Raw genomic sequence first — 24,786 nt, forward strand, 5'->3', positions numbered from 1 at the left:
GGTTGTAACTGCACACCAGTGAAATGGGAAGAAAAAGGCATTACATTTATCTGATTCAAAGAGTAAATTCCTAATCCAACTCCAAATGAAAGGTAACACCAGTAAAATAACACCATTACAGTGATGTCCTGATATGCAGGATTAGAGCAAGACATCCTGAGTGAATCCATAAGTTGTAACCATGCTGTGTGAAATAATTCAGTGCACAGTTATTGTTTTCTCCTCATTAGTAATCCTCCTTAGTGATAATACCTTTTTAAAAAGAGATCACATTTTCCATTAAGTATGATCTGCTGTGGAGACAGAGTCTGGGAAGCTGAAACAATGGGAGGTGCCGTGATGGTAGGAACAGAGGGCGGCGTCTCATTAAGATGATAGCAGACTTTACTGTCGGGACTGCGGATGATTTATAGGTCTTGACCAAGTGCATACAGTTATAGGTCTCTATCTACATTAAACCAAAAGACACTTGATATCTTTCATGATTCATGACGAGGAGCTCGGAAACACCTCAAGGTCAGACTGATAACTATGGGATGTTCGCTGATGACATCAGCTTAAAGTCTGAGCCTCGTCCTGCTCTTTTTTTTTTTTTTCAGATGTGGAAAATTCTCACTAAAATGTGTGGGGATAGAGAGTGAGGCATGGTATTAAACAGGATGTGTGAAGTCTCCTAAAAATGATGCATTGTCCCTAACGACCGATTATTGACCTACAGTAAATGTCACCTGAGGAGAAAATCAAATCCCAAATTGCATGTCCTTGCGAGAGGAGACCATTGTTCTAAACAACATCTTAACATTTTCAACACAGAGAAAACTCCAAACTCTCTCCGACTATGGCCATCAAATATTATATTTACAGTCTCCCTCCACTCAAAAATGCATTCTCCTTATGTTTATGTCCCCTAAAATGAATGACCTTGACTATGTATCTGTAAGTTCAACACATTCTTGTCACATATCTGTTGATCGTAGACTTTCCATATTCAGATATGACATGCCTGGGTAGTTGGTTGTTGACATTCTGGGATCTTTTTTCAAAATATAATTCTGTTTTCACAGGAAATGTACCATTTGCATACAGTCTATTTCACAATAAAGGCACTACATCGGTACAACACCACAAATTGACGTCTTTTTTCCTAAACAACAAGCACATGTGGTAAAGTTTAGCCAACACACTCACTCAGTTGGGTCTAGGCAACAAAAGCATGTGGTTGGGTTTAGAAAAAAAGAACAGGGTTTGACTTTACAGTCTAACAGGAGGTGAACACTGGCCTCCTGGTTGAAAGTCGGTGGACCCATCCATCACCCCTTCCACCCACCCTACTTTAGTTGTTGCCCTATTGCGTTTTCCCCTAAAGGCCCATTTATGCTCAACGTTAAATACGGATACGGATACGGATGGAGCCTTCTGTCCGTCCATAAAGCTTACGGAAACGGGCCAAACGGAGCAGTACCACCGGAAACCGTGGGGGCAGTGTTGCTGTCACTACCCAATTCATAGCTCTAGTGAGACACGAAAAAGAAATAACAATGGCAGTTATCGAATGCCCCTATCCTCATCATCCTAAAGTCTGGAAATGACGCTCATTGTCAATTTCTCCCATCGGCAGTACTAGAGACTTTGTCTTTTATGCAAGAGGTACATTATCAATATCTCCTCCACAGTCGCCATGTTTGTTTTTGAGTTTTTTGTTGTCATAAACTTTTGACTCTGGTCTGCCCCCTGGTGGACATATTGGTTAACATCCATGCCAACGTAAAGTATGCATGGAAGTATGTGGGCAGTGACGGTAACATCGTTTGAAACGGACGTATACATTTTCATACATAATGGGAACATAAATGGGCCTTAACACTGTTGGGTGCCGTTTAACAATAACAGCGACTATCTGTGTATCATGGCAATGTAAAAGTATTTTTTTCTTCCGTTGGTGTCTGATGCCAGAAATCACTGCCCAAGCGTCAGATTTCATCGACTTCGGAGTGAGACCTGGTTGGTAGGTTTGTTTGTAAAGAGGTGTTTTTACATGCCTCTACTGAAGGGGGCAATGTCTGTACATTCCCTTCAACTCTGAGATTCAAACATACGCTGGGCAACATAGATTAGGTTCGTCACTAAGACGAAAGCCAGTGGCTGTCAAATACAGGAGACACATATCAATGGTGGAACAGACTTCAACATGACATCTGCAAATACATCTGAAACCTCCAACACAGAGCAGGCTTGCCAGTACAGAAAGCAGAGTTTGCATTAACATAGTGATGGCAGAGTGCAGTTTGTGGATGTAAACAGGACCCTGGAGCTTCCCTCTGCTGTCTACCAAAAACTCCATTGTAGCAGATATTGTAGAGTTCTGCAGGGATGATGTTTATTTGTAGGGCAACACAGAAGTTAATATCGCCCTGGTTCCCTTGACAATAAGGCAATGGTAATGTTCCACTGGACTTTAGATTACTGCAGAATTTAAGCTCTGTGGCAAAATAAAGTTAATAACCAAGATAATCTTCACAAATGAACGCCACTTTTATGATTTTTTAAGTGTGATAGCAATCGCCAGTAAAAAGCTAACGTTAGACTATAAATTAGCTGCACCATGGATGCATGACTTCAACGTTGCCATCACAACAAGATTGTAAAGCTGCGTTTGATGACGTTGGTCTCATTTAGCTACTTGTTAGCAACCATATTTTTAAGACATGTTAAGGACTCAAAATTTAGTGGGATATTTACCGACGTATATTTTGTTGTAGAACAAACCATCAAACTCTCTTAAGCTTGTGTAACCACAGACTTATTTCAGGCATCTAACCAAAAATCTATTCAAAAAACCCACTGACTTTGAGACGAACTGGGAGTGCTGAAATCTTAACTAATTTCTGGGTTTTGGGACTTATTCCTGGACCAGGCTATCGTATGCTTTGCCTACAAGCTAACAAACAACATAAATAAAACATGCTACACTTACCATTCTGATATCTATACTTGTTGCCTATTTTGGTGCATAACAGACTCTAAAGCTAACACTAGCCATTTTAATGCACACTGCTCTTTCACTGGTCAACCTGCACAAGAGAGAAAGCTGAAAGTGAAAGCAACACTTAAAACAAGCAAATTTCTCCATGAGTGAGAGAGCAGATCTGCTTTAAGTCCTTTTTTTTTTAAATATTATGGTGTGGGAAAACCGTGTTCAACAAAATGTAAGTATTTTACTTTAAAACATGTCTGAGAGGGACTTAAACAGTTAACATGCAGTAGCCAACAATAAATAGGCTATTTAAAAATGCACAGTGAAAAACAGCACTGGATCTGACCTGTGATTATAGTCCCCACCATGGGGTTAATCAGTGTAAATTTGAGAGCGCCAAAGTGCAACTGTCAGATTCATTTAACCCCAAGTTTCATCAAAATCCAATCAGCGGTGGCTGAAATATCACGCATGGCACATGAATCAGTGTGGTGCTGCCCGCGTGCAAAATAATCTAATTTTGAAAATGCCACCGCTCAGTGAGATACCTACAGCAGTTCACATTCTAGTTTCATCAGTGCCTTGTCAATGGCGCCTGATGGATGAAATCCCAAGCTGGTCATTAAGATCAACCTTTCAGTTAGATCAGCAGAACATGTGTCATCCCACTAAGGAGCTGAAGCGACTGCAACTGGAAAAACAAGGTGTGGGACATAAATTGTCTACACTGGCGCCGCTGTCATTCATGGAGTCATGGTGAGCGTGTTGCAGTATACGCGGCACACACTTTGGCTTTGCTTGAAATCAAAGTTTCTTCAATGTCTGTGTGTCAGAAACCATCACAAACCATCATTCTTACACACAACTAACAACATCATGATAAGAAGGGGTACTAAATGTTTTGTCACAGAGCAATACCATTATGAATGCTGTTCAAGAGGAACTATTGAGCATTAACCTTGTATCTAATTGACATTGCAGAATGTTTTAGGTGATCCAGGATCTGCACCAGGATCAAACCCATCAAGGCTTTCCAAAGAGAAGGTAGCTTATTGATACAACTATCCAACTTCCTGGGGTTTAAACAGGAAGTCATGGGGAGTTTAAAAAAAAAGAGAGAGGTGAAGGAAAGGCAAACGAGGATGATTATACACAATTTAAAGTCCAAACCCTGGCAGACTTTTTTTTTTTTTTGGAAATGCTCTTCAGGAGGAGGAGAGGAGGAGGAGGAGGAGGAGGTGGAGGAGGATGAAGAGTTGTCTCCATCAGCGAGACAGCGCCCCAATCGGTTTTACGGTGACCGACCGTGAAGCGCACATCCCCCGGTGAGCCAAACGGACTGTCCTTGAGGCTGCGTCAAATTGCAGCGCCTCACCGGGATGTTAAGTGATTGTACCTTTCAAAACAAAAGCTTAACTTCTTCAAAGAGTTAAATTATGAAATATATGCTGTAAAGCTTTATGAATGTCATTAAATAAAACAATAATAATAAAAAAAGCAAAATGCATAAAAAAGGCTGACCAGTGACAACCAGCTTGCACATGCCCTCATAGCTTATGAAAGACTCATGAAATAATGAGAAACTATTACCTCGAAAATAACATGTATTAACCCTTTTTTGCTTTTTTATGAATCCAATGCAGCACATTTTGAGTGAAAATTAATTAATTACTTGGTTTTATTTTATAGGTCTGTGCCGGAAGTGATGATGCGCGTCCTTCATGGCCACTTGACAGTAGATGTCCAGGAGCTCTGAGCGCACACGCCGCGCTCTCCACTACATCGCACCACTGCGGTAGGAGCGGGGAAGGCAGCAGCAGAGAGGGGGGACCCGGCAGGCACACTTCACTTGTTCCTGCACATAAAAACAAAAGAAAACACAATCCAAGTGCAGAGCGCGTCTCTCTGCTGACTTCACCACAGAGGAGGACTTTACCTGAGAGGACATAATAGGCAACAGCTCCCCGGGGCAATCCTTACAGCCCAGCGAGAGCGAAGGAGGGAGAACTTTTGGCTATTGCTCCGTGATTTTTTACCACACCTCCTGTAACCTTGGAAGTCAGACCTGTTTATTGTGAGAGGATGGGACCGCTACTCCTTTCCATCGCCCTGTGTTTGGGCGCCGCTGTCCCGCAGCATGTGAAAGGTGAGTGAGAAAAGTGTCTGGCTGTCATCATCGTTGTCCAAACATTTTTCTTTTGCACGTCTAGCCCTTTGGCGTGGGAGTACAATCAAACTGATCACCAGCTGTCGAAGCATCCTCACATAGGCTGCTGAAAGTGGGCAAGTGGAGTGATCATTTAAAAGGGGGAAGCCCACATGAATTGCTGAGCAAAATGTGATGCGCGTCTATGGAGAGGCTGTGTTGTTTGCGGAATACGAGCAGCCTGTCAGAACGGGTTTGGCAACAGAAAACTACCGCTTGTAATCTCCGCACGACTCATTAGTTAATTGGTTTACTTGCGTTTTCAGGACACTTGTTTGAGTCGATGGCACAGATCATTATTTTTGTTTTATCCGTGCGTAATTTCGCACAGATAAGGGGGCCAAATTTAGTCCGTGCATCAGGCGCGCACATTTTAAGGTAGAAATGTGCACTGCTCCAGTATTCTGTGCGCCCTCGCGGTAATAATCTTCATCTGTTTGCTTCGCTCCTCTGTGATGCTTCCAGAGGATAAAAAGAAGCCGTGCGTCCAGATATAGCCCCGGTCGGTTAAGACACAAAGGACGTCACTTTTCCCTCTTTAACAAACTGAATTAAGAGAAAAAGATAAATGGAAAGATTTCCACAATGTGGGCTTTAGACAGACCAAGATGCTATCACTTAGAGGAGATATGTTAGAGAGCCTCCTGTATTACAGCACCATTATTGACTAAGATGACGCCAGAGGTCAGTTGTGCATTGCAAGTCTAATGTAGTCTCACCAAAAACTGCCTTATGTAGAGAGGAGAGCTTATAGATCCACCTGACCCACTGGATCAGCATTCAAATCATCTCACACACCCCCTCCTCCTTTGCCCTTCCAGTTTCTGGGAATTGCGATATTTAAGCTTTTGCCTGCTGTATTTTCTCCGTGATCAGTACCTGTGGGATCTGGAGAAAGAAAGCAGTGTAGCCCTTGTGGAAGTGGGTCATGCCATCCTTCCTGTCTCTATTCATTCAGCAACATGCTTACCTCAGGAGTCACACATGTCAGACAGACCTCAGTCTCTACACCAGGAGTGTGCCTTAAGCAGAGTTTCTTAGGCTCCCTAAGCCTCACAGTGTCAACTCCAAATCAGCCGTTACAAGACATAATACTCCCCGGTAGGCTGGCATAATGAATGCAGACGAAAAGCAGGGAGCTGTGGTGCCGTGGGTCAGATTGTTTCAAGGCTCAGCGAGTTAAAAATACACCTTGAACTTGTCCCTCAATTAATCATATCCCAGTTAAATTTGCAGTATTGTAAAGGGATTTTTGTCCATCTGTTTCCAAATACAGCTGTAACCTCATTCACAGCAAGGAGCTGATGTGAGGAAGAGATGCAGGGTGGATGGAGGGTGTTAACAGTGTTTGATCTGTGTGTGAGCATCCTTACAACCATCACTGGTCGCCCTGGCAGCTATTTTAGCAACATAACTGTTCCAGAGTCAGACAGGAAGGGGCTCCAAAGGTCCATCAGCATTCAAACTCCCCATCATAATGAATTCATTTTATATGAGGGATCTTTGTTTTGCACAAAAGCTAAGTCATACTCACCTTTTGTGGTTGCTCAGTTGGCTTCAGAGACAGCTGCTAACAAACACTCTATTGAGGATGTCACTGTGTGCCTCTGTCCACTGAAACAAATTGATGGGGTAGAAACATTCGCCTTCAGGTAAAACAGACTGCATTGTTCCAAGTCAGTGTGCAATACATCACTTCCTCTGGTTGGTTACTGGTGCTGACTCTCACACATTGTTTGGGATTCAGCCTGTCTGCCTGGACAAAGCACATGACTGCACCAGTTGGCCCTCTGTATGGAAATGTAAGATGCTTTTGTGCTTGTTTAGAGAGTCAGTTTTAATGAATTTTATGCATCTTAATTTTAGTCTCAGTCTTGTTATAATGGCCGCGCAATTAGAGCCTTTTAGGCAAATGGACAGCCATCTGGAGGGGCGATGTGAGTGTTTAGCTATTGGTGAATCATGATTAGTGTTAATATTGTTGGTCAGTGTTCATTTCCCTCAAAGATTTCACTGGCTTAACACTGTTGAGAAAAGTTTGTCAGACACAATGCACTGATGCAGAAATTATTTCTAGAATGATGGTGGGTTTAGATTGGCCTGATCAGTTTCTCATCACGCTCGCTGAATGTAGATTATGGTCAGTCTAAAACTTGAGGGAAAGACTAACAGAAGGCGGCTTCCTTGCTGGCAGGAGTGACATCTGGTACATTTGGATAAACAATAGACCTGGCTGGTAATGAGACGGAGGGAAACTGTTGGCTGGATGTAACTTAATACTGCTTGGGATGTCATGGGGGTCATGGAACACCTACAACGCAGCACAGACTAGCTCACTTACATTGTTCTCGGATGCATCATTTCACTACAGTATATGCACTGTGGGCTGTAACTGTCATGAGTAATATGGTGCATTAATCACAGCAGAAACGTAGCTTCACATATGTAAACAAATGACTGCAGCTGTACAGTTTTGGCTGCAGCAGCTAGTTTATTAATTGTTTTGTCAAACGACAGAAAATGTATCAATAAAGATTAGGATAAGTGATGAAACATGTTGCTTTAATTTTTCAAGCAAATTTTCCAAGCATTTGCTGGTAAAGCTCCTTAAATGTGATGATTTTCTGTAGGGCTGCAACTTATAATGAATTTTTTGATTAATCAATTAGTCGTTTGGTCTGTTAAGTGTCAGAAAATGGTGAATATTTCAATTAGTGTTTTGTAAAGCCCAAGATGATGTCCTCAAATGTCTTGTTTTGCCATCAAAATATCTCAAAAAATCAGTTTACTGGCAGAGATTAGCAAAGAAACCAGAAAATATTTACATTTAAGAGGCTGGCATCAGAGAATTTTGAATAACTCAAACCGATTATTCTATTATCAAAGTAGTTGGCAAATAATTTCATAGCTGACAACTAATTAATGAATTCTTGCAGCTCTAATTTGACGCTATTCTTTGCCACATCTGATTGTAAACTGAATATTTTTGGACCTTTCATCAAATTAAACAAGCTTTGTGAATATATTATCTTTGTGTTTCTTAGTGTTTGGGAAATTAAAACAGGTACTTTCCTCTGTTTTCTGATATTTTATAGACAAAATCAAGGAATAATAAAAGAATTATTTGCTGCAGCCCAAGTACTGGCCTTTTTTAATTAGCTGTCTTACCCTTGAAAACATACATGACTAAGTTAATTGTGTAGTTGTCCTTGGTTTACTAGAAATGAAATACTTTCAGGTCAACTGGTTGCGCCTGTGCTGAATAGAAATGGAGCTTGTGTTTGCAAACAGTTGGGAATATTAGATGATCATGTTCACGTTCAGATGATAGGGATCTGTCTAGGAGCTCATTACATTTACTGGCCACTGAAGGTTATGGTGGATGCACAGGTGACTTTTAATAACACTGACTTGCAACCTTCCTCTACGTTGCCCTTCACTCTGGTTTTAAATGGCACCGTCTTCAATCAGCCGAGAGAGGTAGGACCTCTGTCAGATTAGTAGCCATGATAAACAAAGGAATGAAGGCAACTCATTGGATGGCAAGTCATGCACAAGGAAATGCAACATGGGATATCAGAACACAGGAATCAATCTGTGGTGACATTGGCTACTGTCTTTATTTTCCACGTTTGTGGGACTTAATTAGGCTGTTCAGTGTCAGCGCAGATGCTCCTTAATCCCGTTAATAATTGAAGGAGAGTTCATTTGACTCCTGTGCTGACAAGTTAATGGATACAGGGCTATTTGTCTTTGCTGTAGTCGGGCCCTTGGTAGCCCTGCCTACATTTCATGCTTGACTTATTGGGAGGGCACTGGAGGGACAGTTAGAGAGGTTGCAAGGACACATGCTGAGGAAGTGCTTACCAAAGAACTTTAATACAAGAATCGGCAGCACATTGGTGAAATAAGATGTTTGAGCCAACAAACACACATATAAGCTTTCAGGCAGAAACAAAATGACTGTGTCAGTCTTGTTTTCTTATGTCTTTGTATCCGATTTCCTCCCTTGTAATTGTGTAATCACCTGATACATGTCTGGCTCAACTAAGTTATTGGTGTTGGCATTGTACTGCGCTTTAGGCCCAGTTCTAGATTTTCAAGGTGACTTCAGGCTATCAACTTTGCCTTTGTACATCACACAGTGAAAAGGAACAGTGTGAAGTTGAACATAAAGACCGAGCAGCAGTAAAAATAGCTTCTTTTCACACGAGACTTCCCTATTTTTTCCCCTAATCCTTAAATCGATGTCTGATGTTTCTATTCACAAAACTCTGGAAACATTGATTCGGCATTTTCCCAGACATGTTAAAGGTCCAACGTTTACTAAAAGCAGCATGTTACATTATGACGGCTGGCTTAAGCTGCGATCTTCTTAGCATTCTATTAATGCCAGTGTCGAAATTCAGGCCGTGACTGTGCCAGGAAAGGGGAAAAAAAGGCCCTCCGAAACAGTGAAGAGATTATATGAATGTTTCGTTTGTAGTGTCATTTCATGTTGAGAGGACTTCACTTTTTTTTTAGCTAAGAACATGCAGCAGCACATCTTTTCATAGTTTGAGCATTCAGACGACCACATGCTGGTTTTAAGTAATCCCACTGGGTCACGAATAATGACTCAACTTTTGGAGGCACAAGCAGGCCCACAGTGCGGGCCCACATTGTGTGCGTGCGTGTGTGTGTGCGTGTGTGGCAAGACATTGCCGCTAATGAAGTTATATGATGTCTTGTTTGAAATGAACTGTAACATATTGTTTGGGATTGTTTGTGAGTTTGCTGAGGCTCACTTCTTTGTTGACTCACTAAAAAGAAATATTATAATAAGAGAAAAGGCATCCAGACAGAACACATTTAGCCTGAAGTGGATAATGTAATTTCATGGTACAGTTGGCCTTAAATTGTTGTTTAGACAAATAATTTTTAACATGCAACTTGTAGTACAGGTTCAATATCATAGATACAATGAAATACAATGCATTATTCAACAGTAATGGCACAGCAGTAAACCTTACGGTCGATGCAGAGCCTTGGCTGTGGCCCTCACAAGTGGTCTAAGCCATTGTGAGCAACTAAGAATTTTCCTAGTCGACCAATAGTCGTCATTTAGGGCCATTAGTCGACTAGTCGCCTGCATGTTTACGATATTAATGTAATTATTAAATTATATATTTGGGGTGTGGCAACACAATGGTTTGAGTTGAAGGTGTGAGAAAGGGGATCGTCCTTTACCTTCTCAAAATGATGCCACACTTTGGATTTCCTGCCGACATGTTATTAACTAGCCTGTGGAATAACCGCAGATACCCTGGAAATTAACGTAACTCCTGTCTGACTGCTGAGCGTGGCCACTTCCTGTGTCTGTCCTTGGACCAATGAAATCTTGCCGACTAATGACCTACTGGTTGATGAACGTTTGGTCGACTATTAGGGGGCAGTCCTAATTTCTATGCCACTGCGTTGATACAGTAAAGTTTGATTGCTCTAACTAACATACCTAAAACACATATAAAACATGGCCAAATGAGAACAACATTAAACAATAGTACAACATTGTGCTTGATTGTAACTCACAAAATTCACAGGCAAAACAATTGTCTTTTGCTGGACATGTTTTCCCCACATACGTACACAGCATGCTAATTGTATTAGCATAAGCATCATGACCTTTCTCGTTGCATAAATTAGCCTTGTTGCTAGCTCATCTCCTCATATAAAGCCAGGACAAACATATGAAAGTGCTTTGTTGTCTTCACGTAAGTGATGTTCTTAATGACTAATTTCCCTGACATTTAAACAGAAGTTTGAACTTAGACTAGTCAACTAACCAAAAAGTAAGAAAACACTTAGACAGCAGTCAAAATTGAGCACAATTTGATCTTTAAGTTAAAGAAACATTAGGGGAATCAATCACAAGAGCCATTTGAAACCGTTAATCACATTTTTCAACAACCAAATTGTATTTTAAATACTGCTGAAATATATGTGGCACTTTACACCGTGCATTATGAACACTGCACATTATCCTACAAAACATGACAACTCAAAAAGTCAACAAACAACATTTATTTACTATGTATTCAATGACCCAACTCATTTCTATTAAAAAAAACATACACACACTCATGCGGTAAATCTCTCATGCATGAGAGTGCATCCACCAATGATTTTCTGTTCACAAAAATAAACCTATCTATGCTGTGAGTATGGTGTCGATTCAGTGCAGAAGTCTAAACCCCTCTTTAATGTTAATGTTTATTGATATTAAACAGTGATTAAATGAAAAAGCCTGTACCAACACTTTTGCATTAATCCACTTTAATGTGGCGCTAAAATAACACTTGGCTTTTAGCAGCATTCTTTGAAATCTTGATACCAGGAAATCAAATCTAATTAGCACTGTTAAGCAACTGGTAGGAAGGAGGTAAAAGCTGTGTAGAAGATGATCAGCAATTTTTTATTCACTCACATACATTTGCTTCTGACTGCACCTGGGAAATATGGCTGAAATTACTCTCAAATTATTATAACTTTTTTTAATGTAATTATCACATTTATCACAGTGTGGGCTATAGTTTAATGTAGATGGATTGAGTAATTACTGATTAAACTCAATGAGATCACATACGAGCACAAATATTGGTTTACACTCAATTATAGTGTCACACTGCAACATCTTCATAATGCTTATTGCAGCACGTAGCTTTGTAGTTTTCTTAAAAACAGCATTTGAGGTGGTTGGGGTGCAAAGTGTCAATTGCATTAGACACAGTAGGCTTCTCTACCATCCACACGTCAACAAAAATGATTAGAGCTCTTAATTTGAGAAATACAGCCCAAAGAATTCAATATTAGCCTCGTCCCTAAAGCTGCATTCCTTATCCTCACTCTCTCTCATGAAAGGGGAAAGCACAAATTTAACTTAATGTAATTACTTGCCTTCTATTTATTCGCCCACCTACATCAGTCCGTCTGTTATTTGCAGATACAAGCAAATACATATCAGCTCTGTGCATGCCAACTGTGCAATATTTTCAATATAACTTAGCAAGCAAATCAGACAGCCTAAGTATTAACTAAATAGCTATGTTAACTGTAAACAAAAAACACCCCAAGTTAAAGCCTGCAGTCTGCACCAACAATAGGGCCGTGTAATTACCGCATGAATTAATCTCTTTTGCTCGTTTAATTCTTTTGTTTTTTAAACACCTGTGTCGACACAAGAAAAGTGAGTCATTCTGTTAAAATATTGCGAGACAGCCAGCGCGTGTGTGTGTGTGTAGGAAGGGAGCTGGGAGGCTGTAATGCAGAGTTCACTGACAACCATCAGGGTGGTTTTTATTGCATTCCTTGCGTGAGCCAAACACAATTTTTGCATTGTAGTGGGAACGGGTACTGAGTTCTCCGGACCCACCCATTTTTTTTGTCAGGAGAGTGTCAGAACAGCATCAGCCACTCACTATCAGTGCTGGCTATGAGTGAAAGAGTCCACCTTCCCACAGCAGATCAATAAACAGAATAAATTATTTGGGATTAAGTGCAGAACTGCAGCAGTCTGTAAATCGGAGGTGTGAGCAGTTCCAGTCTGTTTAAGCTCTATTGTGAGAGCAAAGCTTCAAAACAGTGAGATTAAAAAAAAAGAATTGTCTTTGTGCAGAGTTTAAAGCCTGTACATGGATGGATGAATGACGCATAGACCTTTGATTGTTTAAATGTTTTATCTTTACACAAAAGCCAGCTCCTGACACATTTTTTCGATGTAGTATCTGCTCGGTGTGAGGATATAAATGTCTTTTATGCTTGTAATTTATAGTCTTTCCATCTCTCAGAGACTCTTTTCTAACAATTTGTGTGTAATGCTTTTAGTTTTATGGTCTTGTCAGGTGTGTGTTGGCCACCCTGTTTCATATAAAGTTTGTAATGGGACAGGATTTTGTGGGTTATTTTTCAAATAAACCCAAAGCTTGCAACATTCATGCTTGTGTTTATTGGACAAGCACGCTTTAGCAGACTAAAGTAAAGCCTGCTTTAGCCAAAATCAGATTGAGTAGTTAAAGCAATGAGCTTTGCTTTGGTCTGATAAAGTCTCTCCGTTGGGCTATGGAACGCCACTGCATTTTCAATAAGCTCAATCTACTTATTTGAGATCAGATGGGTGCAGGTGGCTTAAGTTCTTATTTCCAACAAGCCCTAAGGAGATCCGAAGTACTTATTGTTATTCAAGAGGCATACTTAAATCATGAGCCCCCAAGTTACAGTTTGCACACTGGGGTCAAAACAATAACTTAAATCATTAACCCCTTTCTTCTTTTGCGTGAACGTTAGAGCTTAGATTCTCTGCCCGAGCCCGAACCCGACCCGAACCCGACCCGTGGGCTGGGTCGGGCTGTAATTAAACTGCCACTATCCTCGGGCTCGGATGGGTCGGGCTCCTCATAATAGACCTAGGCTATGGAACCAACTACTTATCACACCTGGGGGGGGGTGAGTTGTTGACGGTGACAACGTGTGTGTCGGCTTGGTCGAGTGAACCAAGTGCAGCACAATGCTGGTATATGACGGCAAAAAGACAGCGACCTCGACACGTAAGAGGCACATGACGAAGGCTTGCCATGGAAAGAAAGACGGGAGTCAGCCTTCAAGGTCCACGTTCATATCCTTAAAAAAATGTCAGGTTTAAACCGGGCTCAGGCTCGTAATTACAGTCAAAGGGAAGGGCCAGGCTGGGTTCGGACAGAGCATGCACTGGCTCGGATGGGGTCAGGCTGGATTTTTTGGGCCCAATCTAAGCTCAGAAGCTAACAGAAGCTAAAAGTAGAGATGCATAGTCATCTAAATGAATTAAAAAGTAGTCATTGGTTGAAAATAATGCTCAAATCTCAAAAATTGTTGTGCCAGGTACCATCCATCTTTTGATATACTCTTTCCATCCATACATCATTCTGATTATCTCTTTCTTTCTCCTCACTCACGTCGATAACGAGGGACGTGTGGTAGATACAGGCCTTGATTTCAGATCTGTCTGTGCATTTCATCTCATTCCCAGACTCATCAGCTCTGTAATCTACTGCATTATAACTTATTTGATTATGTCAATACCTGTACTGTTGGTGCCGTGTTTATGGGTGTGTGTGCAGTTGTGTGGGTTTGTGTGCTCGAAGCTGGGAGAGGTAACCCAGAAATGTCATCACACAAAATCTAGGCAGCAATTCTGGCTCCTTAGCGCAGTGTGGATGTGCATCCATACTTCACTCATTTGCCAAAAAACAAAAACAACATCCCTTTATTTATCATGTCAGCCAGCCTGCTTTTGCACTAAATTGCGCTCAATGCCAACAAGAGGGTGTTTGGTGAGGGGCTGAGAACAAGACAGAGTGTATCTGTTTAAAGAAATGTTTAAAAATGTTCTTGATATATTTTTTGATATCAACAATCTGTATATGCCAGATTTTAACTAAGAGCCTGTTCTTCAACTCAGATATGAACAAACTGCCCTGGGCTGGTGCCAAGTACTTTTCAGAAGGTTATATGAGGTAATAGTATAAAGTATACGCATGCTATCTATTGAGAAGTAAAGTACAATTTTTAAAAGTGGAATATCCCCAGTCCAGATGTTGTAGTTTACCCTTGGGGTCTGCAGTACTAGGCGGGGGTGGGGAGGGAGAGCTGAAAGCCAGGATGGGAATTGCCTTTAATGTGAAGTTCAATAAACAGCAACCACTCACCTTCAGACTTCAAAGTAAAGCCCATTAGAAAACTTGCAGTCCATTGTTACTTATAAAAGGAGCAAGGGTTGCAACAAGTTGCGCCATTATGGTAATTGTTAGGTACAGCTATAGAAGTAGTGATTAGGGTGTAGGTGCTGTGATGGGCCAACAAAAGCCCTGATGAAGTGAAACATGTCTGAGGCAGTGAAGACAAGCAACAGCTCTTAGGTGCTTGTTTCAGGCCCTGTCTACATGGATACAGATATTTTTCTCCTACGTTTTAACAACCTTTATTTTACAATATATATATATATATATACACACGGTATATATATATATATAAATATATATAATACACTAATGTAGCGTGTAGAGTGTATAGGCAAAGGTTGCCTTTTAAAAAAAAAACAATAGGAGATCTCATCACAGTTGAGTCCTGTTCGATATAAGGACAAAGGAGCTCAAACATGCTAAAGTTTTCCTTCCACTCCTCCTCATTAACATTGCCATTCTTAAAATTGTCCCACCATCTGCTGGTTCGACCGGGTTTGATCCATTTCTGGCGCACTTTAAACCACAGACGTTAAAGGGATAGTGCACCCAAAAATGAAAATTCAGCCATTATCTACTCACCCATATGCCGAGGGAGGCTCAGGTGAAGTTTTAGAGTCCTCACATCCCTTGCGGAGATCCAAGGGGAGAGGGGGTAGCAACACAACTCCACCTAATGGAGGCTGACGGCGCCCCAGATTCAAACGTCCAAAAACACATAATTGAAACCACAAAATATCTCCATACTGCTCGTCCGTAGTGATCCAAGTGTCCTGAAGCCCCGACATAAAAAGTTGTTTCTACCCCTTCTCCTTTGGGATCTCCGCTACTATCCCTTTAAGGTGAAGTAAAAACACTGAGCACAGCAGATGCCTCGGTTCGTCCGTGGAGTGGTGCAACAATGCTAAGTTTAAGTGTAAAGTCCTCATTAAAACCAAGCAATGCTTACAAACCATTAGCAAACTGGCAGTCTGCCAGTGTTGTTGTTTCTACCATATTCTTGTTTTACACAAAGCAACAATGGGCGTGTAAACGCTCCGTTTTACATGTCCACACAGATAAACACTTACTGGAGTTTTGAAAAATCTGCATTAAAGGGGGTTTTAAACAGTCTTTGTATTAGCAACCTTAAACTCCATTTGTGTTTGGATGAGAGGCCAAACTGTAGAGGAGAATATGTGTTTATAAATATATCTGTATACATGTAGACAGGGTCTCAGATGAGACTGAAAGACAGGACGTGACAAATATCTGCTAGAGTTTGTAAGAGGAAGAATTAGAATTCAGCTTAATGCCAATGGGCAGCATACAGTTTGTGTTGTCCTGCTATTTAGCTTCTTTAAAGTAGAAGTAGAAGATATACTTTATTAATCCCTGAGGAGAATTTTTTTTTTTCACTCTGCTGTCATATACACACAGGCCAGAAATACACACACATGACTTATACATGCATTAAATGGAGCGAGAGGGGCTACACGTGGACAGGCCCCCCGAGCAGTTGGGGGTTTTGGTGCCTTGCTCAAGGCAGGAGGCAAACTGGCACCTCTCCAGCTACCAGTCCACACTCCACATTTGGTTCAGCTTGAGCCAGCAACCCTCCGATACCTAACCCAACTCCCTATGGACTGAGCTACTGTTCAGCTGCTGCTGCATTGACTTTATTTCAATGAGAAAACAGGCGAGCTGATTGTCACTGGAGCCACTTGTGTAGGACATGTCAATATATTTTTAAAAGGACAGCAGTTAAAATAATGGGATGGTTTTATTATGAAAAAAGGAATTTATGAGTAAACAAGATCATACAACATCTCTATATTAAAAATAGTCCCTTGTTACACATTTATCAGCATTTTAACAATGCTGCAATGAGTTTTGTCTGTGTATTTCCTGAAAGAGTCCTCTCTATAGACAGCAAGGCTCACAGACATACTAGTGATGAGATATAGCTACCCTGAACATGTGGAACACGCCAAAAAGTTCGCTGCAGGTATGACTGCATTGTATATCACCATATACCGGTCTTGGTTTGTGTGATTGAAGTCATCACTGAGGAGCCTGCGGCTTACCACTGAAATACAAGGGGCACGGACACAGTGTGACACTTCTGCCACAGTGTGCCCACAGCAGAGCGCGTCCATTATGATCAACTGAAGCTGCTACACTGACCACAGAAACCGCGCACACCTGTGAGTTCATCGTGCTGCTCATCTCTATTTTTACTGCGTGGCCCTCCAACAGGCCGAAACTACACAGAACTGTGTGAAAAACAAGTAGTCTGTTTTTAAAAGGATTCAAGAAATACCTCAGTGTACCAAAGCAACCTCGTGGGTGTTTTTAGGTTTCACATTAAAATAAATCAATCAAATCAATGCATCCTGTAGTTAAAACGATCCAGTTAATTAATTCAGTCCCAGTTAATATAGCCCACACTTTCAATCCCTGCATAACCAACTGCATCATGACTTGGCAAAAGTCAAGGATGGAGTGTGTAGCAGGTAAAAAACCCTGCTCTGTTCCACCTATTGGACATTCCGCATCTGCGCTCCATGTATTTTGGCCATTAAGGCATGAGTCACAGTACACCCTGCACACACTGTCACAGGGTTGATATAGATAGATACAGTCCAGTGAGATGAACAAATTGAAAACTTTATCTTAATAGATAAAACAGATGTTGACAAAGTTTTCCTTTGGGGACACAATTTACAGTTGAATGAAAGTAATTCAGTCAGGAAGACTTTAGTCAAAGAAAACGTTATCTCATTTTGCAGTGTTATATTTGGCGGTATGGCTCTGTTCTGGGGCCTCTCTGCTTTTCCTTGGGCTTATGCAGAAAGCCTCTTCCACGCACCTATGTGGAGAGCACACCTCTCTGCCCTTTTGCCTGCCTGCGTGGAAAGCCTAAGGCGGTGAGAGCACACCTGTCTGCCCTTCCACGTGCAAATGAGGAAAGCCTGAGGCAGAGAAAGCAAACCTCCCTGCCCTTCCATGTGCCTACATAGAAAGCCTAAGGCAGGGAGAGCAGCAGCAAAGACCTCCCAGGAACAGAACAGAGCAGCATCAATGACAAACAGAAATGACATGGATAAGTCAGATACAGCCTGAAAAGGAGGAGCTGGGGTGGAGGCGGGTTGCAAAGCAGCTTGCAGAGGACACAGCAACAGTAGGCAGGCCAGAGCAGTTTAAATAGGGAGCCCTGAATGAGATTCGCCTATAGTTGCATAGAAAGGAATCATGTGATCTATCAGCTGACTCTGTTCCATCAACCAGCTGTTCCATCAGTTGATTGGCTGTTTGAGATCAGGTGATGTAGCTGGGCTGTGAGCTGAGCTGAGCTTGACATCTTGTCCTGCCTTAACTAGCACTATGCTCAGTTAAAGCGAATACTTAGCATATTCCAACACATTTCAAATTACAATAATATTGTATTGTGACTTTAGTATCGTGATAATATCGTATTGTGGATCCTCTGGTGATTCCCACCTCTACAGAATACATTATCATTGACCGTATTGTACAGTATGAAGCCACATCACTGGTTTTGTCACTCTTGTCTGCATATTTTAAAGACTTAGTACATTTTAGGGAAACAATGAGAGGCAGCAGATGGAAAGACAGGACAAAAGACATTAATTCAATAATAACCCAGCAGTGACATGAAAGGAGAGGATTTTTAACTACGACACTCTTTGTATTGTCATTTAATGACAATTACTGCAACAGTATCTTGACAGGGACCTCTTAAGCGTTATCCATGAACTGCAAAGCTGTCTAGACCTTATTTACTGTTTCTTCACACTTTTATTTTCAGAAATTTTGCTCGCACTTTGTTTTGTTTCCGTGTTGTACATCTGAGTTAAATCCACCGACACCATTCACCATGCTGAGTGATGTCTCCTATTTTGCTTCTAAACCAGGTAGTTTGTCAGTGTGGTCTCTGTATAATTCACCACTGTTTGAGGTATGAAATATTTACGAGTGTGATCTTTCTAACCCGTCTCAGCTGTTCTAGGTCGGTAGGTGTGCTCCACTGCAGATGCAGGCAAAGCCTTAACTGAAGTGCGTTGTGAACAATATGCTTGTAAATCCTGTACTGTAGTGCTGAAGCTGTGAATGGTATGACAAGTTAAATTAGCGGTTCGAAAGTTTAAATCACAGTGCATATTTTTAACCAGGTTCAAAGCACTGAAGAGGAATCTTTGTGGGATATCTCACCCTCTCCTTCTCTATCTCTCTGTCTCTCTCCCTTTCTCTCTCACACACACACAAACTCCAGAAGTTATAATTATAACACATCAAACCACAGTTCCAAGGTGGCTGCTGCAGCTGGGCAAAGATTTGGCTTGATGTTATGAATAAAACAATTTCATAGCTTTTGCTTGCTCTGTGTATTGGACTTGTATGTTTGATTGTGGAGCGTGAGCTTATTGCGCAGATGCATGCTTGTCTGTTTGTGTCTGACGCCTGTGGAGCTGCCCGTGTGTTTGATTGGTTTTCAACACGTGTGTAAAGTCTGACATAGTTTATTTGCATTCTCCTGCTTAGCTTTGCTTCCACAGCTGGAGTAAAATGAGTGTTTATTCAAAGAGATGCAGAATAATCACTGAAAAGTAGCTTCAGTGTAACATTTTGATGTCCAGTAATCAAGCGTGACTGTACATCATCACTCATAAAGCTACTGTAAACTGAGCCTTGTCTTGCTCAACACAGTGGCTCTTTGAGGAAGGAGTGCCCGCTGCATAAAATTCACTGACCAAGGAGTAAGCAGGATGAAGAAATTCAATTTGTCAAGGCTTGCCCTTTCCAGTACACACAATGCACAGCTTAGGCCAGCGGGTGTGAAGTATGAGTGGAACAAGGATCAGAAAATATTGTGTAACTACTTCTTAGTGTACTTCTAACATGCATATAGTGTAATAGAGCAACAACACATGCAGCGTTCTATTTTCACAGTTTAAATTGCTGGTATGACCTTAACCAAAAAAGCAACAGTAACATATGAGAGAACTAGTGGTGCAGCATTTGTTAAGGCCTTTACACACTAGGGGTGTTTTTTGGCAAGTAATTCCCATGGCAATGTGTGAGAAATTCTTGAACTTTTAATTTTGCCAAAAAATTCAAACTGGACGAGTATCACGCAGCAAAGAAGTGACAGTTTGTTTGTTTGTTTTTTCGAGACAAGGTTGAAAAATCTGCATGTTATTTTAACTTCTGCGGTGGTGTGTCTGTGTCACTCTGCAGTTACACCTCCAAAACACCAGTCGGCGGTGGAGGACTGTGTTAAGTGCTGTAAAGTTTAGTTCAACTCAAACTTATATTTACTTTATATAGTTGATTCAAAACACACATTAAACATGGCTTAATAGAGAAATTTCAAACACAAGTACGCAAATTGGCTTCACGATAAATCGCAGAACTGACAGACACACACTTGTCTTTATCTGGACACATTTCCCCCACCAATACAACATGCTAATGTTATTAGCACAAGTCTATGGCATTTTACATTGTATAAATTAGCCTAGCGTCTAGCGAGCTTTTCCTCTTCTCATATAAAACCAGGGACAACAGCAACATTCAACATAGGTAACGGCACTCAATGTGGCTCCATTACAACTCACAACATTCACCGACAAAACAACTGTCTTATACTAAACACGTTTTCCAAGCAAATACAACATGCTAACCTTATTAGATCCAGCCTATGGCATTTTACATTGTATAAATTAGCCTAGCAACGAGCAGAGATTTCCTCGCTAGGATAAATCCCAAAGTATAAATCCCTGAAGGATAAATCACACACACGACTTAAAATGCTGTTTTAGTGGAGGCTTTACTGTCTTCACAATTTATTGTTTCTTATCTGTGAAATACAAGTAAATACAAGCTTCGTTTCCACTGAGGGAAATGGTTTCAGCTTACAGAAACAGACAGGAGGTCCGTGTCACCGCGATGCTGAGCGTGAAGGTGGGCGAGTCCAACTTTCTGTCAACAAAAGTTCACAGGTAACTTAGCCTGTCCCCCCGCCGCAGGGAAATAATGGATTAATCCTGGAAAGCTGCTGATGTAGCACTTTTCTCCTTATGAAAGTAACATGGCGATTATTCGTCTAATGAGAATTTGGTCGGATGAGAGCATAGCGACCAAATAATCGACTAGTCGACCAGGAGACTACAGCCCTAGATTTTTCTGAGCTTTCACACCACGATTGCGGCATTGACCAATCACGTTGTGCATAACAATAACAACACAGAGCCTCAGCAGTCGGACCGCAAACTTGACAAGGCAGTGCATATACCAGATCCACCACTTCCCTTCTTACCTTTCACGATCAATCCCCAGACGTACACTATACACTGCTTAACTGTTTACCAGAGGGAACACAAATTCACTCAGAGCATTTTGTTGAAAGGAAACTCAAAAAATAGCTTACAGTTGCTTAGGCTATACAACCACTTACTCCAGACAGACTGCCAGGCTCTGCTCAGGGTCAATGGGATCCTGGTAGTTGGTCCTCTGCCTCCTCAGATGCAGTGCGAGAATCCTTAAAAAGACCTCGAATGGTTGTCTTTATTTTTCTAAAGAGAAATGAGCTGGCACACAACTATTTGAACCTTTAACTGAAGTGTTGCAACTATTGCAAAATCACATCACTGCTGGTATGAATAGTTTTCTTGAGAAATTTTTGCAGGTGAGTATTTCACATTTTCTTGTATTTGTCACATCCCTGTTGTGTAATGACCTTTAGCTGTATGACCAGAGACTTTAAAGGAATAGAAGGACATTCTGTTCAGTATCAAGCTGTAGTTGTTAGGTCTTTAGTTGGATAGGGTTTGTAGCTAGGGACAGCAGACCTTTAGCTTGTGTCTCATTTGTTTAATCTGTACAAAAACCAAAGTTATAAAAATGATTTGCAGTTTTACAGGAGGTTATGTGAAGGACAATTTAATGAAGTCTCGTATCCACCGTCAGTGTGCCAGACAACCTGCAGAGATTCCAGAAAGTCATAACTCCTAGCCAAGAAATAGTCTGGCACGCAATTCCCCGTAAAATGGCAAATTGGTTTTTGCTATCACTTTGATTCATGCATGGATTAAACAAATGAGATATACTGTGACAATTAGTGAGCTTTAAAGGTGTTTGGAGGCATATTTTGGTTCTTTCAGACCGAGCTGGGCTAGTTGTCTCTTCTTGTTTCCGGTCTTTATGCGAAGCCAATCTGCTGCTGGCTCCAGCTACATACAGAGCAGAGAGACATGAGAGTGGTATCGATCATCTCATCTAACTCTCCTCACACATACCTTCCAAAATGTTTCCTTTAATGCAAAGAAAAAGTAATAATCATACATTAATATGTGATTAATATTGAATTAAATGGTTTTTCGAGGTTTGATTGAACTTAGGATAGAAGCTATGTGTTTCTTCCCATCTCTTTCACATGCAGGAAAAAAAGACTAAACATTTGAATTTGCCGTACAAGTGGATCCTTTGTGGATTTTGAATCACAGTGTTGCTCAGTCACAGAGTGCATTTGTGTGGCATAATTTCCCTTTCATCCAAAATGCCACATGGAAAACATCAAGACAACAAGAGAGCTAATGAGGTAAACATTTAGCGAACAGGGTCACAGAAATGCCTTCATGTGCTGTTGAATATGCATTAATCCTGTGAATTAGTGACACACTTTTCAAGTAAAATGCTTTTCCCCCCTTGCCCATTTTTTTTCCTTTCACTCTCTCCTCGCCTGTTAATCTGCACTGGCACTTCCCATCACAGACACCTTCCTCTTCAGCGGTTGCTGTGAAGATTCAGATGAGATGTGAGCTCCACGTCTTTATACATGTTTGATGAATCTTTTTATTCCACTTCTGGGATACAAGCTAGAATGTGGGAGATCTTGTTTGGAAAAAAGGTACAAAAGATGGGAGGTTTCCAAGTTTGTAATGAGGCTAGCAAGGCTCTCCTGGCTCACGAGCAAACTAGGGCATCTGTAATGAGCGTGCAGAGAAACGATGGGGTGGGGGTGGGCGGGGGGGCAGAGAGAGCGGGGAGAGGCATGTTGCAAACCTGAAGTGAGACACAAGCTCAGCTGTCCAGTGGATGTTAAGAGGAAGGAGGGGCCAGGCGTACTGTAGCTCCCACTCAGCAGGAGATGAATGAATTTGGTCATTTCCACTGCCTTTCAGACCTAAAGTGTGTTTCCCAGAAACCCCTAGCTTGATTTTAACAGGGCATACAGAATTTTAATATATCTATAATATTTTTCAGATGGGTGGTGAAAGACCTAACAGTGGTTATCAGTGTATGAAAGCACAAAAACTACCATCAGCAGAAGGTTTAAGAGACATTCATAGGAATTTAAGTGCCTGTTATTTCGGGTAGACACTATTCCTAGTTTTGCACTGGCATGTACGTGTATGTTACGGCATGATAGTCCCACGCAATCCTGCTACATATGCCTGCAAACAATAATAATAATACAGAAACCTGATCTGAATTGAATGTTGCTGCATTTCCAAAGTGACATTTCTCTCTCCGTGCATCATTGAAAAGAATATTTTGAATGCAGCGAAATGTTTATGAGCCATAGCGTCTCTTAACTTGCAAGAACCTGAAATAGGATGCAATATGAATTATGTTAATTAACACAATCCATCATAGGGTCTTGATGTTATGTTTCTCTGCCTGTCTTTAACAAACAAATGACAGAGATTTGGTTACCATGGTGATTTATCTTAATAGATCGCTAAATTAGTATTGTAATCACAAGGCATGTACATGTTTTAAACATTTTTTCCCCCTTTCATACACAACTACTGTTGATATCATTGTTTTGGATGGTTACACTACACAGATTTTCCATGATGAAGATCAGTGGACTCATATTTGTCAACTCCACATTCCTACTGATGCATAAATAACCATGTAACAATATTAGGAGTGTCTTAATCATCATTAATTAAATCCTATTATTGGCCTAAAGGGATAGTAAACCTAAAATAAATACTCTCAGCAGTTAACTTGCCTCTGAGCAGTTTTTATCACTTACCTGCCGAGGCCATCACATAAAATAAATAGCTTTACAATATAAAAACAGCAAAGGGCGATCGGAGGTTAGCTTGGTGTGTGAGACCCAGTGTCATGAGCGGATGCTACTGTATATATGAAAGGAAAAAGCTCAGGTATAGTGCATTGTGCTGGATCTGAAGGGTTACACCATCTGGACTTGGGTGAAGAAGGTTGCCAAATCCAATTTTCTACTACTCCGTGAATTAGGCATTCATAAAAGGGGCACAACACAGGCAGGGAATTAACCTTGTAACATTTATATTAGGGGGTGCTTCTGCATCTGATTGTGTTTTATAGTAGTTTAAAATGGCAGCATGGCGTATTATCCCTTTTAATCTCCTCATATAAGTTAGCATAAGTATTTTAATATCTTAAAATCAATGCATCTAAAATGCTACCACAGTTTTGGAACCGACGCACATTTTTATTCCATAGTGACTTCTTGGTTTATACTGTACATGTGTAACTGTTTCACCTGAGGAAAGCTCGAGTCCTGGGTCCCAGGTTGCTGCAAAAGCCGGTGAACCCTCAAGACACCGGGCTGAGTGCATTATCGCTGCCCCTGGCCCATGATGAGGAGAGGTATCGATCTTATCCTCAGACGAAAGCCCTCTGTGCACCTCTGCGGGGCTTAGAGATGGCTGAGGCAGGATGCACAGTAATGAGAGCAATAGAGGGCAGAATGGAGGACCAGCTTATTCCTAACAAGGATGGAGACCTTTACGCTGAAGAAAAGAAAGAGGCTTGCTGGGTATTTTTGTTTGTTTGTTTTCATTTAACCC

The 24,786-nt window shown here is 41.1% G+C and overlaps 1 protein-coding gene across 2 annotated transcripts in view; it reads left to right on the forward strand.

Annotated features, from left to right (window-relative positions):
* The first annotated feature begins 4,727 nt into the window (after positions 1–4,727).
* Positions 4,728–24,786, forward strand: part of LOC126394877 (EGF-like repeat and discoidin I-like domain-containing protein 3) — a 142,730-nt gene continuing 122,671 nt past the window's right edge. For both annotated transcript variants that reach the window (XM_050052017.1, XM_050052018.1), the window contains exon 1: positions 4,728–5,120. In XM_050052017.1, coding sequence (XP_049907974.1) covers positions 5,057–5,120 — 64 coding nt within the window. In that variant the 5' untranslated portion in view covers positions 4,728–5,056. The remainder of the gene's footprint in view (positions 5,121–24,786) is intronic.

This window comes from Epinephelus moara, chromosome 8 (assembly GCF_006386435.1).
Source record: "Epinephelus moara isolate mb chromosome 8, YSFRI_EMoa_1.0, whole genome shotgun sequence".
In the NCBI taxonomy this organism is placed as follows: Eukaryota; Metazoa; Chordata; class Actinopteri; order Perciformes; family Serranidae; genus Epinephelus; species Epinephelus moara.